Source organism: Meleagris gallopavo, chromosome 6 (genome assembly GCF_000146605.3).
Source record: "Meleagris gallopavo isolate NT-WF06-2002-E0010 breed Aviagen turkey brand Nicholas breeding stock chromosome 6, Turkey_5.1, whole genome shotgun sequence".
NCBI classification, from domain to species: domain Eukaryota; kingdom Metazoa; phylum Chordata; class Aves; order Galliformes; family Phasianidae; genus Meleagris; species Meleagris gallopavo.
In genome coordinates, this window is record NC_015016.2 from 40452143 (window position 1) to 40465282 (window position 13140).

The following is a 13140-nucleotide window of genomic DNA, read 5'->3' on the forward strand; positions in this document are numbered from 1 at the left end:
TTGGTACTGTAGATAATTCAATGCATGTCAGAAATAAACATTGAAGGAGATGCCTGCTGGAAAGAGACATGTAGGAGGAATGAGTTTTCTCATTAAAGTTAAAGCAATTAGTATTTAAATTACTTATGGGAATTAGTTTCACAGAAGAAACAATACTGCTGACAAATATCCTTGCAACATTGAAGGGAAAATAATTCTGCTTACAAATATGTTTATGCTCAGTAAAGAACCAATTATGTTTTACACTAGAAAATGTTTTAGTTTGAATTTCTATGGAATAAATTCTTACAGTGATTATCACTGTGTCTGGTTTTCCTTTGCCACTTCCCTCTCTTCCAAATTGTCTATTTTCTGTAAACTGATGCATATAGATGAGGTGATATGTGGGTGATACGTGGTGATATGTGAATTCACACTAGTTTCAGCATAATCAGAATTCTTTATGGCTTATGCTATAGCTGAAGACTTCAAGTTGAAGAAATATACGTGTAACTTGTTAACTGAGAGATGTTTAATCCCATTATAATGTTTGAATACACAAAATGCTGCATCCAAACTTTATTTTGGTAATAATAGCTGCCTTTTCTGGAAGGAGATATTAATTAGCAGAGCTCAGTTAAAAGTCAAATATATCAAGTGTGTGTAAAGAAAAGTGCCTACTCTAGATGATTTGGTGTTTGGTGGAATTAAATCTGCAAAAGATATAAGGATAACTAGAGTATTTAGTTCTTGTCTTGTTCCATCTAGGATCAAAAAATCCATCTAGATTAGTAACAGCATGACATTTAACTATGTTCTTAAACACTAGGCTGTAGAAAAAAGGAACAGTAGATGGTGATAACGCAACACACATACATAATCATTTAATAATTAAAAAAAACAAAACACAACAAAAACCAACCCTAGAAACAAGGTATTTAGTTTATACCCCATAATGTCTCTAATAATTTTCCCGAGAATACAGAAATCTCTTCCATGTAATTGATGTCTGTCAGTATTTGATTCAGAGCTGAGATGTCCCAACTCAAAATATCTCAGATTTATTAAAAATAAATAGGTTTTAATATCATAATAATGTTAATAATATTTACTGCATAATGTATTATTTATGCTTTATATTATATGCTTTTATGCAGAAAGTATTATTAACATTATTAAGTAGTAATATGTCTGGGTCAGCACTGCAGAGAGTGGCACAAGGACTCTGCTTTGCTTTATAGTTACAGATTTTTTTTTCAACATCGGCACATATGGTTGACCAAGAATAGTCTGAAGCACGCCCCTTTGTATATGTGAGATTGTACTTAGTGCAGAAGAAAAATGCTTGCAACTAATTTGTTTTAACCTTGTTCTCTGACATGAGTTTGTCCCAGGAAATACATTCTATGTTTTTGGAGGGTACTAATTAAGAACTGTTCATTTTCAAATAACCAGAAACTGTATACATCATGAGCTGAACTGTTCAGCATCAGTGCATACGTTAGGGCTTTCAAAAATTAAACATCTTGAGAAATATTTGTAGGTGCTATAATTGTGATTTGTTGATGGAAATGGAAAATGAATCATCTACTTCACTTGTGAAATGTCATCACCATACAATCACAGAATGGTTTGGGTTGGAAGGGACCTTAAAGACCACCCAGCCACAATCCGCTGTGGGTAGGGCTGCTACCCACCTGGGGCCCCATCCAAACTGGCCCTGGAGTGCCTCCGGGGATGCGGCACTACAGCTTCTCTGGGCAGCTGTGCCAGGGCCTCACTACTCAGTGAGTAAGAATTTCCCACTAATACCTAAATTTCCCCTCCTTTAGCTTAAAACCATTCCTCCTTATCCTATCACTATCTGCCTGTGTGAAAAGTTGATCCCCCTCCTGTTTTCAAGCTCCCTCCAAGTACTGAAAGGCTGTAGTCTTCTCCAAGCTGAGTAAATCCAGCACCCTCAGCCTTTCTTCATGAGAGAGGTGCTCCAGCTCTTTCATCAGCTTCTGAAGATACTTAAGCATTGTTAAATTCTTTAAAATCTTGAGATCCTGACAAATAAGTCAGGCAGTCACCAAGTTTACATGAAGTTAATGAAGTTAACGTGAAGTTTAATGAGAGCAAATGTTGAATTCTGCACCTGAGGTGGGTTAACCCTGGATATACATACAGACTTGGGGACAAGACGCAGGGGAGCAACTGAGGTCCCTGTGTTTGCTCAGCCCAGAGCAGAGGAGCTGAGGGGAGGCCTCATGGTGGCTGCAGCTCCTCACAGGGAGCGGAGGGGCAGCGCTGAGCTCTGCTCTGTGTGACATCGATGAGACACAAGTGAATGGAGCTGTGTCAGGGGAGGGGCAACTGGGGGTCAGGGACAGGGTCTGCACCAGAGAGTGGTGGACATGGAACAGCCTGCCCAGGGCCGTGGGCACGGCCCTGAGTGCCAGAGCTCAGGGAGTGTTTGGATTGCGCTCTCAGACATTGGGTTTGTGTTTTGGGTGGTGCTATATGGAGCCAGGGGTTGGACTCCATGGTCCATTCCAACTTGGAATATTCTGTCTTTTCTGTGTGTATTCAGAAACCAAAATAATGTTTAATCCATCTAGGGATATTATGGTGCTCATACAGTGTTTGAATTCTTAGTAGTTAACTTAGGGATTAGTTCTTCATGCTGCTTGCTTCGAATGCTCATGAACAACAAGAATAAGCTATTTTGGAGACTAGTAAAAAAACAATTGTTGATGAAATGGTGGGTTTACGGCTTTACTAATAAACTCAGCTATGGACATGACAAAAGAAGCCCAGCATTTGATTTATGAAGTTGTGCTGCAATGCTTAGGTTTGAAATTGGTTTGTGGCTTGACTAATATATCAGTAATGGCCATGGGAACAATAAAAGGAGCCTGGCATTTGATTAAAAAGCTGTGTAGTAATACTTAAGTTTGAAATGTTTTGACTAATGTGTAGACATGTATATATACATGTAAGTAGAAATAGCAAATAGCACACCTCATTTGTTTTTCAGTGACTGTGCACCTTCTTGATTTTCCCAGATGCCAAGTACTGTTAACATCCAATAAGAGTTTCTTTCCCTAAATAAAATCAAATGTTCTTTCCAAGTAGAACTGATTTGTATATGACTTTTTGCATTTTATAATTTCACCAGCTTCTTTTTTCCTCAGTGGAAGAATGACTGTCTTTATGTTATCTGACTGTAGAGATACTGGTGCTCCAAATATGACTAATAAAAAATGTAAAGACTGATTGTTTTGATTTTTGAAAGTGAGCTGTAAACTGCAAGAAATGCAGTCACTGAGAGCATGCGAGAAATCTGTTAAGACTGTTAGTAAAAAGATTGCCGTATGTATTCTGTGTAAGGATAAGATGATGTATAGTGGATGTAGAAGACCAACCTAAGTGAAGAAGTAGATTCCAGATAATAGGATGTCATATAAAATTAGTAATCATTAATTGCAGGCAAAACTTTGGTGTATTAAAGTGCAAAAATGAGAGGTCTGAAAGGAGATGTGGGAACTGGAACACCTGACAGTGGACAAGCAACTTTACATGTGGAGCTCCTTAAATGCAAAGGACAGTGTCAAACCAAAGGGAACTTGTGATATCTGGATGTAAAATATACAGAAAAGAGAGCTTAAGCTGGAGACAGGACATTGTATCAAAAGTTACATTCCAGTGATACAATATTTTCAATGAGGGAGTTATCAATAGAAATCTAAAATTACAATTTCAGAACTATACTAATGGCTGTAGTGGGTAAATCTCATTGACTGTACACTATTCTAAAAAAGCAACAGACTGAGAAGCTGTAATGATGGGTGATTTCATTTTATGTGTATGCAGATGGTATCCTTATTACTGAACTAATAGTAGTCAGATACTGGTACAGTCTGCCCAGAGAGGCGGTAGATTCACCAAGGTGTTCAAGAAATGTGTAGATGTAGAACTTAGATGTATGGTTCAGTAGGCAGTACTGATGGTAGGTGGATGGTTGGACTAGATGATCTTAGTGGTATTTTCCACTTTTAATGAATCTATGATTCTATGAATTTCCAAAACAAGGTGGAAGCTATTGTGCAGACAGGACTCGAGACAGGGTTGTGCCCTGTTGTCTGCTTTGGTCACCATAATACCACGCCTTCTCAATTTGCCATTTAATAAACAATATTTAAGAAATTGTTAATTGCATAGACTGTCTCTTAATTTTAACATCTGTGGCCAACTTCATATCCAATTACAGATCCAGTACAAGGTAGTACTTTCTTATAGACTTGCACAGTCGAGTTATCAGCATGAAGAGGTAGTTTTACAAAAATCAAAGTGGATGGAAATGCTTTGTACAAATATGAGTTGTTCCACAACTCTCCGTATTGAAGTTAGGGTGATTCTAGAAATATTAACTATATGGAATAATGAATTCCCAGCTTTGCACACTGATTATGTGCTAGCAGGTCTTGCTAATCTCTGGGTGCAATTAATTGAACAACTGCCTTCATGAAATGAAATTTCTATTTAATTAAAACCTTCAAATTTGGATCATTTATTCCTAGAGCGCACTCGCTCCGTGGTAGTTTATTAAACATTCTTACTCTCAACATTAAAAGAGCTGTATTTCTCATACTTCGTTATCAGCAAGCAAATGTACCTAGTCAATAATTCATGTTGCAGTTCCCTCAATAAATGAAGCGCCTTTTGAGATAGGCTGTTGTTTTTAAAAATTGCGTCTGATCCAATAAGCCAAATTATATAATAATAAAGCATGCCATCAATGTAAACAAATACCAGATGGACTGTAAAACATTTAATTTTAGGTCGGTGCAAATAGACTGAAATAAACACTGTTGTGGCATATTGTCAGTCACTAGTAAAGCTCAAAAAAGGTTTTCCACTGGGTGTCCGTATCCTCAAGGTTTCCAACTTCGTGTTTATTTTCTCTTGTTTTAAATCTTGCTCTATTTCTCCCCATTTGCTGCCCATTACTGCACTTGGAGACATGGTGTGCTGGCCTGGCTGCATTTCAAAATGTGACAATGCAAGCCAGGAAGTTTTGCTGAGAAGAGCCAGGTGATCTTCCTGGGGATGTCCTGTGATCCTGGAGACAGTGGAGATGGGACAGCTGCTTTCTGCATTGTGGGGAGTGGGCTCATCTCTGTTGTTTTTTCCCCACCTCAGGGAATAACACTGCTGTTATCAGTACCACATCGTCTAGGGTGGATGCAAACAGTGACAGGTGCTTTTTACTCTTTAGTTGTGAGTGTATTCATGAGTGTATTCACTACAAGGCTCCTTCAGTTGCAGTCAGTTCAAGATCAAGTTCAGTGTCTTCGCGCCATTAAATTGCAAGGATAGGTTTTATTTATATTTAAAATATGATGGCCTGGAGTAGTGTCTCCAGTTCTGAGGCCCCCAGCAAGAAGGACATGGAGCTATTGGAGTGGATCCAGAAGAGGGCCATGAAGATGATCAGAGGGCTGGTGCACCTTTCCTATGAGGACAAGACTGGGAGAGCTGGAGCTCTTCAGACTGGAGGAGGCTGCATGGGGATCTTATAGCGGCCTTCCAGAACCTGAAGGGGGCCTACAGGAAAGCTGAGGAGGAACTTTTCATAAATGCATATAGTGACAGGACAAGGGGAAATGGCTTTAAACTGGAAGAGGGTAGATTTAGACTAGATATTAGTTAGAAATTCTTTACTGTGAGGGTGGTGAGACACTAGAACAGAGAGTTTGTGGATACCCCCTCCTTGGAAGCATTCAAGGCCAGGCTGAATGGGGCTTTGAGAAACCTGGTCTAGAGGGATGTATCCTTGCCTATAGCAAGGGAGTTGGAACTAGGTGATCTTAAAGGTCCCTTCCAACCCAAACCATTCTATGAGTCTATGAAATGGTGTGCCTGCCATCCTGGTTATATGACAAAAGTTTTCTTTGTAGATGCAAATGTTTTCCAATTCTCGCTATGAATTAGCATTATGTAGTAGAAACTCAATCTCTTATTTACAGAAGCACATTTTCCTGATTTGTATTGCCAGCAATGAATTTTAATAAGAAAAACACCTGTCTTGTAGTGTGACAGCTGATGACAGCATCAGAATCTCTGAGGGACTAAGATGACAATCTATCCCCAGACATCAACACATCAGGCTTCCATTGATGTCTTGGGCATACAATAATGTTGCATTAAGTGATGTTTAACAAGGGTTCATTTTGTTTGTCAGTTTTGTGATGTGATCTGTATGAAGGAAAGTATAATGTTCCTGTGTCAACGGATGATGAGAATATTGTAGTAGGTATTACATGTCTTTGTACAGTGAGCCTTGTCTCTAGAGATGCTGACAAATCAAGGAGCACAGCCTACTGCTGCATGAGGACTAGGCAAGTTTAGGCAAAAATTCATGTATTGTTATGCTAGTAACTGATGGTTGAGATTTAGGAAAACATTTTCTTATGAAGGAATACACCTTTTTTTTTCCTTAAATAAACTGAATTGCCATAGTTTTATCGCTGTCATGTTTAACTCGTGTGTCTTTACAAACATACAGTATTGAATGGGAAATCATTAAAAGCACTGTGAGGATATCCCTTTGGTGTGGAACTTACCTTTCAAGTTACTGAAAATTTATCACTTTCTTTCAATAAAATACCATGATATTCTCTACTAGTCTCAAAGTGCTCCTTCAGGTATAGATCAGTGATCCATGTCTGAGTGCCTGGTAAGATAAATGGAAATGGTATGCTTTTTTATGATATATGCTTTTTGGATGATATTTCAATAGGAAGATCCCAGCAGAATATGCTTCCTCTGAGTGTTCTGTACCACAAGTTTTCTTTTCAGGACAGTTTGACAGTAGACTGCACATCTCCCAAGTAAAGTGTAGAGTTGAGTCTGAATCAGGGATTCTATCATGGCACTTTTATGTGCTTAAGTTGAAGAACATAAAAAAATGTCCCTTTAATTTTTTCCACCTTAGGATGTTTAGGGCCTATCTGCTGCTGCTAACTAATTATTGACATTCAGAGTTCTTTGGAACAGTAGGATTAGGTTTCAGCCTCAAATCTAGATTTGCTCTTTCCACTTAGGTGTTCAAATGAAGAGCAAATTGATCTTAAAAAAAAAAATCAGTGTCCTGATTTTTAATCAGAAAAAGAGTCATAAAAATATTGGCCTCTGTGCAATTTTTATCTCATGCTTCCATAGAGAGGCTCTGGCAGAAGCAGCAAAACCAGACTGTTTCTTGCTACTCCTTATTCCATGTATGAATCTTGAACATACGCTCTGAGTGGGCTTGAAATCACTGAGATTTTTTTTTTAATTTATATTTATTATTATGCAGTAATCCCTAGCACTGAAAACATGTCATTAAAAAAACAACAAAAAAAAAACCAAACACAGTACAGCAGGGAATTAGTGTGAAAAATCCTTCAAAATAGCATTTTAAAAATGTTGCTTGATCACTATGGTGACTAGAGGTTTTATGGCATATAAATGCATGCTCTTTGTTTACCTGCATTTGTCTTGTTTCATATTGCCAAATACTTGGCTAATGTTACTGTTTTACATTTTAAGAAGCTATGGTGGGATTATGAGCATTATGGGATTTTCTGTGTTTTTCTGTTTTTGCTAATGTGAATATTTATTTTTTCCTCTAGAAAGGTTCTGAAGGAAATCTCTATTGGAGACCTGAAGCCTAATGAAACAGTTGAAGCAAATCTGGAAGCACAACTACTCTCCAAATTAGACCATCCAGCCATTGTCAAATTTTATGCAAGCTTTGTGGAGCGAGATAGTTTCTGCATTATCACTGAGTACTGTGAGGTGAGAGATTTAGATTACTTTGAAGAAATTTGACGGAATGTGTGCTTTAAAATAGGGTCTTAAAAGAAACCTAGACCACTTTTTTAATGTTTCACTTTGTGTTTTATTCTTATTTGTTAAATTTGGTACTACCTGCTACTTGTTAGACATTTTTCAAACAAACAATATTAACTGCTTGTGTGTGCTCATAGACCTACAGCTTAAAAACAAACCAGGGAAGAGAAAATAGGTTATTTAAATACTAGCTCATTTTGTTTACTGTAATTGGTAGTAAAAGGTGTAAGGCAGATAGATTATGAGATTTCTGGATGAACTTAGAAAGATTGTTCCACAAATGTTCTACTGACAGGTAAGAGAGGATGAGGTTGGGAATTTGGAGGTGCACTGTGAAATTTGATGCAAATGAGTAAGGGAAAACTCTCTTGTGAATTGGAGCTGATTACAAAGAGCTTAAGCCTGATCATGTGGGTGATGAGTTTGGTAGCAGTATTTACTTTATAAAGTGGAGAATAGTTTATGAGTCAGAGCAGAGTGTAAGGGATACAACTAATTCTAAAGTATAATTACCAGTTTGACTTTTTTTTTTTTGACTGCAGCATTTGGTTTAAAAACATATTGATAAAATCTGTCTAAAGGCTGTAAAGTAAGTATTTAAACATATTTAAGCCAACTTTTTAAGAGTTTATATGAAACAAATGTCTACTTTTGCGTTAAATATAGATGTGCTGTTCTTAAAACATCTGTTATACACGCAGCGCTCTTTTTATCAATCTGTGAAGCAGACTGTTCAGTTGTGCTCTGCTAGACATTTGAAATGCTTTGAAATCTAATGACGTTGGACCACTGGGTTATCTGTCCACCATCGGGCTTGTATTAGCTAATCACGTTTCTCCAAGCATCCAACTTTGATGTGAATAATTAAAGAAGTAAAATTTCTGCGAGTCATTCCTACCTTAGAAGCCTTCTTTGATGACAGTTAAATGAACATTATAGCTGGGATTTTTTTTTATTATATCTGAAATGTTTGATTGTGTTATGCAATCTGAACATTTATTAATGTACTCTTCTTATATTCATGCAGAAATTCTTTGCTTCACGCTCTGAATGTCTGACAGCTGGGGCTTAATGGAATTTTTATATTGTCAACTCTTACTGGAAATTCAGTGCTGAGAACTGAAGGATTATCCTAACTATCCAGATATTCCTGTGCACTGTGATTCACTGTCTCTCTGCCAGCTGTAGAATGCAGCCCAAAGCCAGATCGGTTGATCCTGTAGAAATGAAGGAATCTCTTTCAGCAGCATTATGGGAATAGACTAGTGTCTTTGGTCCACTGTTTTGTACTTTTATTCTTCTGTCTGAAAGGAAGTTATTGGTGAATAAAAAGGGTGCGATAGTAATCACAATAATAATCCAAACCTGTTGCAGTACATCTTGATATCTTTTTTTTATTCAGATAAAGTCAACCGCCCTGAATTGAAATGTTTTAGTACAGAGTAGCCCTAGAATCCAGTGGACATGTACTCAAATACACACAAAGGCATTAGAAAGGGCAAATAAAGCATGAGGAAATTGATGTGTTGACTGTGCAGCTGAATCTTTTCATTTTTGAGTCTACTAGGTCAGGCCAGAATGACACTGGATCCACAAGGATTTGCTTCTGATTTTTCCAGAAGGGCAGACATGTTGTATTATTGCAATTAAGCAATTAGGATGTATTAAATCAGTTGTTCAGATAAAGAAAGTACAAAGCACAGTTTTGCATACCGTTATATTTGCGTACTGCTATTCTATTTTAGCTTGAGTATTTCTACAAGGTATACTTTCGTGTTTACATATCCATAGCCTGTCTTTTAATGTGGTGGAAATTGAATCTTTTTATGAAGAAGATGCGTGTTTAAATTGAGAATAAGAAAAGTGCATCTGATCTATCCTTGTTTGGAAATCTAGTGCATTCAGTTTCTCATGCACAGAATAATTACCTCTTTGGCAGTAATTTGTACTCTTGGGCAGACTCAAAATAAAGAATAAACATCCAGTTGGCATGGAAACAGAACTACCCTCTCAGCCTTATTCTGTTTTCTCCAAATAACTGTAACTCATTCATTAGCTGCCATACTTTGTTCGTTCTTGTTTGAATTGTGTAGTGAGTCTCCAATGCAGCTGCCCTGCCTTATACCTATCCTATGAACAAAAGAGATCTCTGCTCTTCATTGCTCACCTTGACATCTTTTATTATAACTGAATTCTCTCAAAATTATAGAAAAGAAGTATGTGTATTCTGTTTCAGTCTTTTTCTTGAGCTTTTTTGGCAACTGTCCTGATTCAATGTCTTAGGTTTATAAACAAGATGAACATTATTATGTAATTCAAATTTGAAACAAAAACGAGCTTCTGCTTTTGTGAAACTTGGGTTTCATTTTCTGGCATAAATTGGACTTCAATCAAATACAGTTTTTACAAATGCAAACAAAGCAGTGCCTTTAAATGTTGTATCATTTTAATACATCAAAAATCAGGACTAGTTACACTTTTCCTCAGATAATTATTTCTGTCTCTTCACTGCATTCTCACTGTATGATGTGAACATACATATACTAAGGAAATTTAAGGAAAAGTAATAATTAAAGCAATTAATGCCTTTTCACATCATCAGTCCCTGGTACTGAGCTGTTTTAAGTTACTGGTGTGTTTGATGCTCTTGACATTTAAATAGAAACTGCAGCATGGAAGCTTTCTATTTTGTTTCTACTTCATTAACATCCTCATGGACTTCATTATATTGGCTTTCCAAAATGCAAAAATGGGTTAATAAACTTTTTTAGGGTTTCATGGCTGCAGCATTTCAGCAAATTTGTAATAATGCATTTTTGTTTTCCTTTTTTAGACATAGCATTAAGCTTAAATTAACTGCAGGACATTGAGACCAATCCTGTCAAAAGCTACACAATTACTTGAGGGCACATGTAGTACTTTATTTGACTGCTTTTGCTCTTCTTAGATCATCTGAAGGACTTTTCAGGTCCTATGTTTCTTTGATTTTTTCACATCAGTGCATGATTGTGGAAGAGAATACATTGGGAGAGTGAGATATGGTGATCGGAGGCTGCTCCACTTCAGCTGTTTACCTGTTTAGTCCCCTGGGGATAGTAGCCAGCTGCCATGGGTTGGAGCAGTCCCTGAGTCTCGGACTACTGCTACTATTGGCTCTCTGTGGTCTGGGGCAGCCATCTGGAGTAGGTGAGTCAGTGCTTTTGAGGTGCATGCAGGCTTAGACACAGCCCATCTGGCTGCCATCCGTCAGGGTACCCAGCAATACCTTTTCTTCTCTTCTTCTGCTCTGCTGTGAGCAGCCATGGGGAAGCTGTTGAACATTTGGAGTTGCAAAGAGAGAGCAGCTGCTCAGAGCTCCAAGCTCCCAAAAGAGCTTCTCTCTGGTCTACAGGAGGGAGGCAGATGGAGAGTTGCAGCCATAAATGTGCTGAATCAGACATTTCAATTTTGAAATGGCAGGACATTGTTAGGGAACACATTTTTTATATGTGACAAAACAGATTGTCTCTCTCTCTTCTTTTTTTTTTTAAACAGTCACTTTTGAATGTTGCAATTCTTAGAGACTTAAGAACCACAAGAATTATTGTAAACTCATGTCCGCTTAGAAATGTATGGATATGCAATGACAGAACCTACTAATTTTTTAGTGTAAGCCAGTGGTTTTGGGAACCATTGAGCAGACTTCAACATTTTAAGAGTCAACAGTATGGAGAAAGATTGATGATGGGAAATGACATATATCAACATAACTGGTGGTTTATTTTCTATATGCATCACAGTGGTACGGGTTAAACTGCTTTCTTGTGTGTGGAAAACACACACACAAATGTACATTTTGATTTTATGCAGAATGTGTAATGCAGAAGTAATGATTTATGTAGAATAAGTTGTCTTGGTGTAAGGTAATTAATCACTAGAGTACAATGTGACTCACAGACCCTTTGCTCTGGGATTAGTTACCTCAACACAGATCTTGCTACTGCTGTGCATTCTTGTAAACAAAATCCATTTATTTTATAAACTGGATAAATAACCAGCAGGCAAGCATCTCTCTCTTTTTTAGCAAAATAAACAGTTTTCATTTAACTCTCCTCAAGAGCCTCTTTCATCATGCTGTTGTTCAAATGACTTTTTCACATGTATACATTTATAGTTTTCAAGTAGTCTTTTTCTTTACATATTTTACAGTTTATTTAGCATTGCATGCTATGCATCATATTGCTTCATTTCAAGTGTTACATCAAAATTCAATTGTAGTTTTTAATGAAATATTCCTAATAACACATGCTACGGTTTCTAGGTGCTTGAATTCTGCTTTGTTTCTGGCAAAAGAGTATGGAAGAAGGACAAGATCATAATTATTTTAAGAGAACTGTATTTTAAGAGAACTGCATAATTTATTTGATTATGCTTATTTCAACATAATAAATGAGTCCCTCTTGACTGTGAATTGCTCAACTTAAGTGGCAATGTTTTCCCCAGATTTACAAGCCACTAGTTAGACAGGTCAGGGTAGAATCATTTTGCCTACTTAGATGTTTACATTTGGGCCACTCAGTGTCTTTGTAAGCCTTTGTAAAGAAACAGCACTTGTACTACATAATCTCTGTCTTCCTAAGGCAAACACTTAGATGGCAGAGATAATTGCACACTACCACTGCCTGTTCCTTTCTATTAACTATAAAGGGAGTTTGAGGTGACCAGCTCAGATGGACATGTTTAAAACTGGGTGATGTGAAGTGAGAACAACAGAGAAGTTTGGTAATTTTGTGACACTAAGTGAGAACTGACCTACTTTCCCTAGGCAGCCAGTCTGCTTGATCTCATTTGAGTCCTCAGTTCTGTATGCTTTTGGTGCTATGAGAGTTCAAAATTCATGTGCAAGCATTAATTTTACTGACTATGTGCTGAAACTGTAAGAAAATGGAGTCCTGTATTTTGACGAAGGAGAAGACATTTTAAAAACTTACTTTAAATGTACAAATTTGTTGTGATGTTTTTCAGGGTGGAGATCTAGACTATAAAATTCAAGAGTACAAAGAATCTGGGAAATTATTCACACAAAGACAAATAATAGAGTGGTTTATACAGTTGTTACTTGGAGTCAACTATATGCATGAAAGGTACAGTCATTTTAATAGGGAAACATTTGGCTGGGAGGGAAGTGAGTAAACTTTTACTTTCTTGTACATGTTCAAATAGAAATTAAACCCTATTGATTATTTTCTGTTTGTATAAAATCCTATTTACCAAGCTGTTAGAGCATACGTAGTAAATTTA

At 37.1% G+C, this 13140-nt stretch overlaps 1 protein-coding gene across 5 annotated transcripts in view; it reads left to right on the plus strand.

Moving 5' to 3' along the window:
* NEK11 (NIMA related kinase 11) overlaps positions 1 to 13140 on the plus strand; it is a 113016-nt gene that overhangs the window by 10434 nt on the left and 89442 nt on the right. For all 5 annotated transcript variants that reach the window (XM_019616553.2, XM_003207228.4, XM_010712925.3 and 2 more), the window contains 2 exons: positions 7641 to 7806; positions 12865 to 12983. In XM_019616553.2, the coding sequence (XP_019472098.1) occupies positions 7641 to 7806; positions 12865 to 12983 (285 nt within the window). The remainder of the gene's footprint in view (positions 1 to 7640; positions 7807 to 12864; positions 12984 to 13140) is intronic.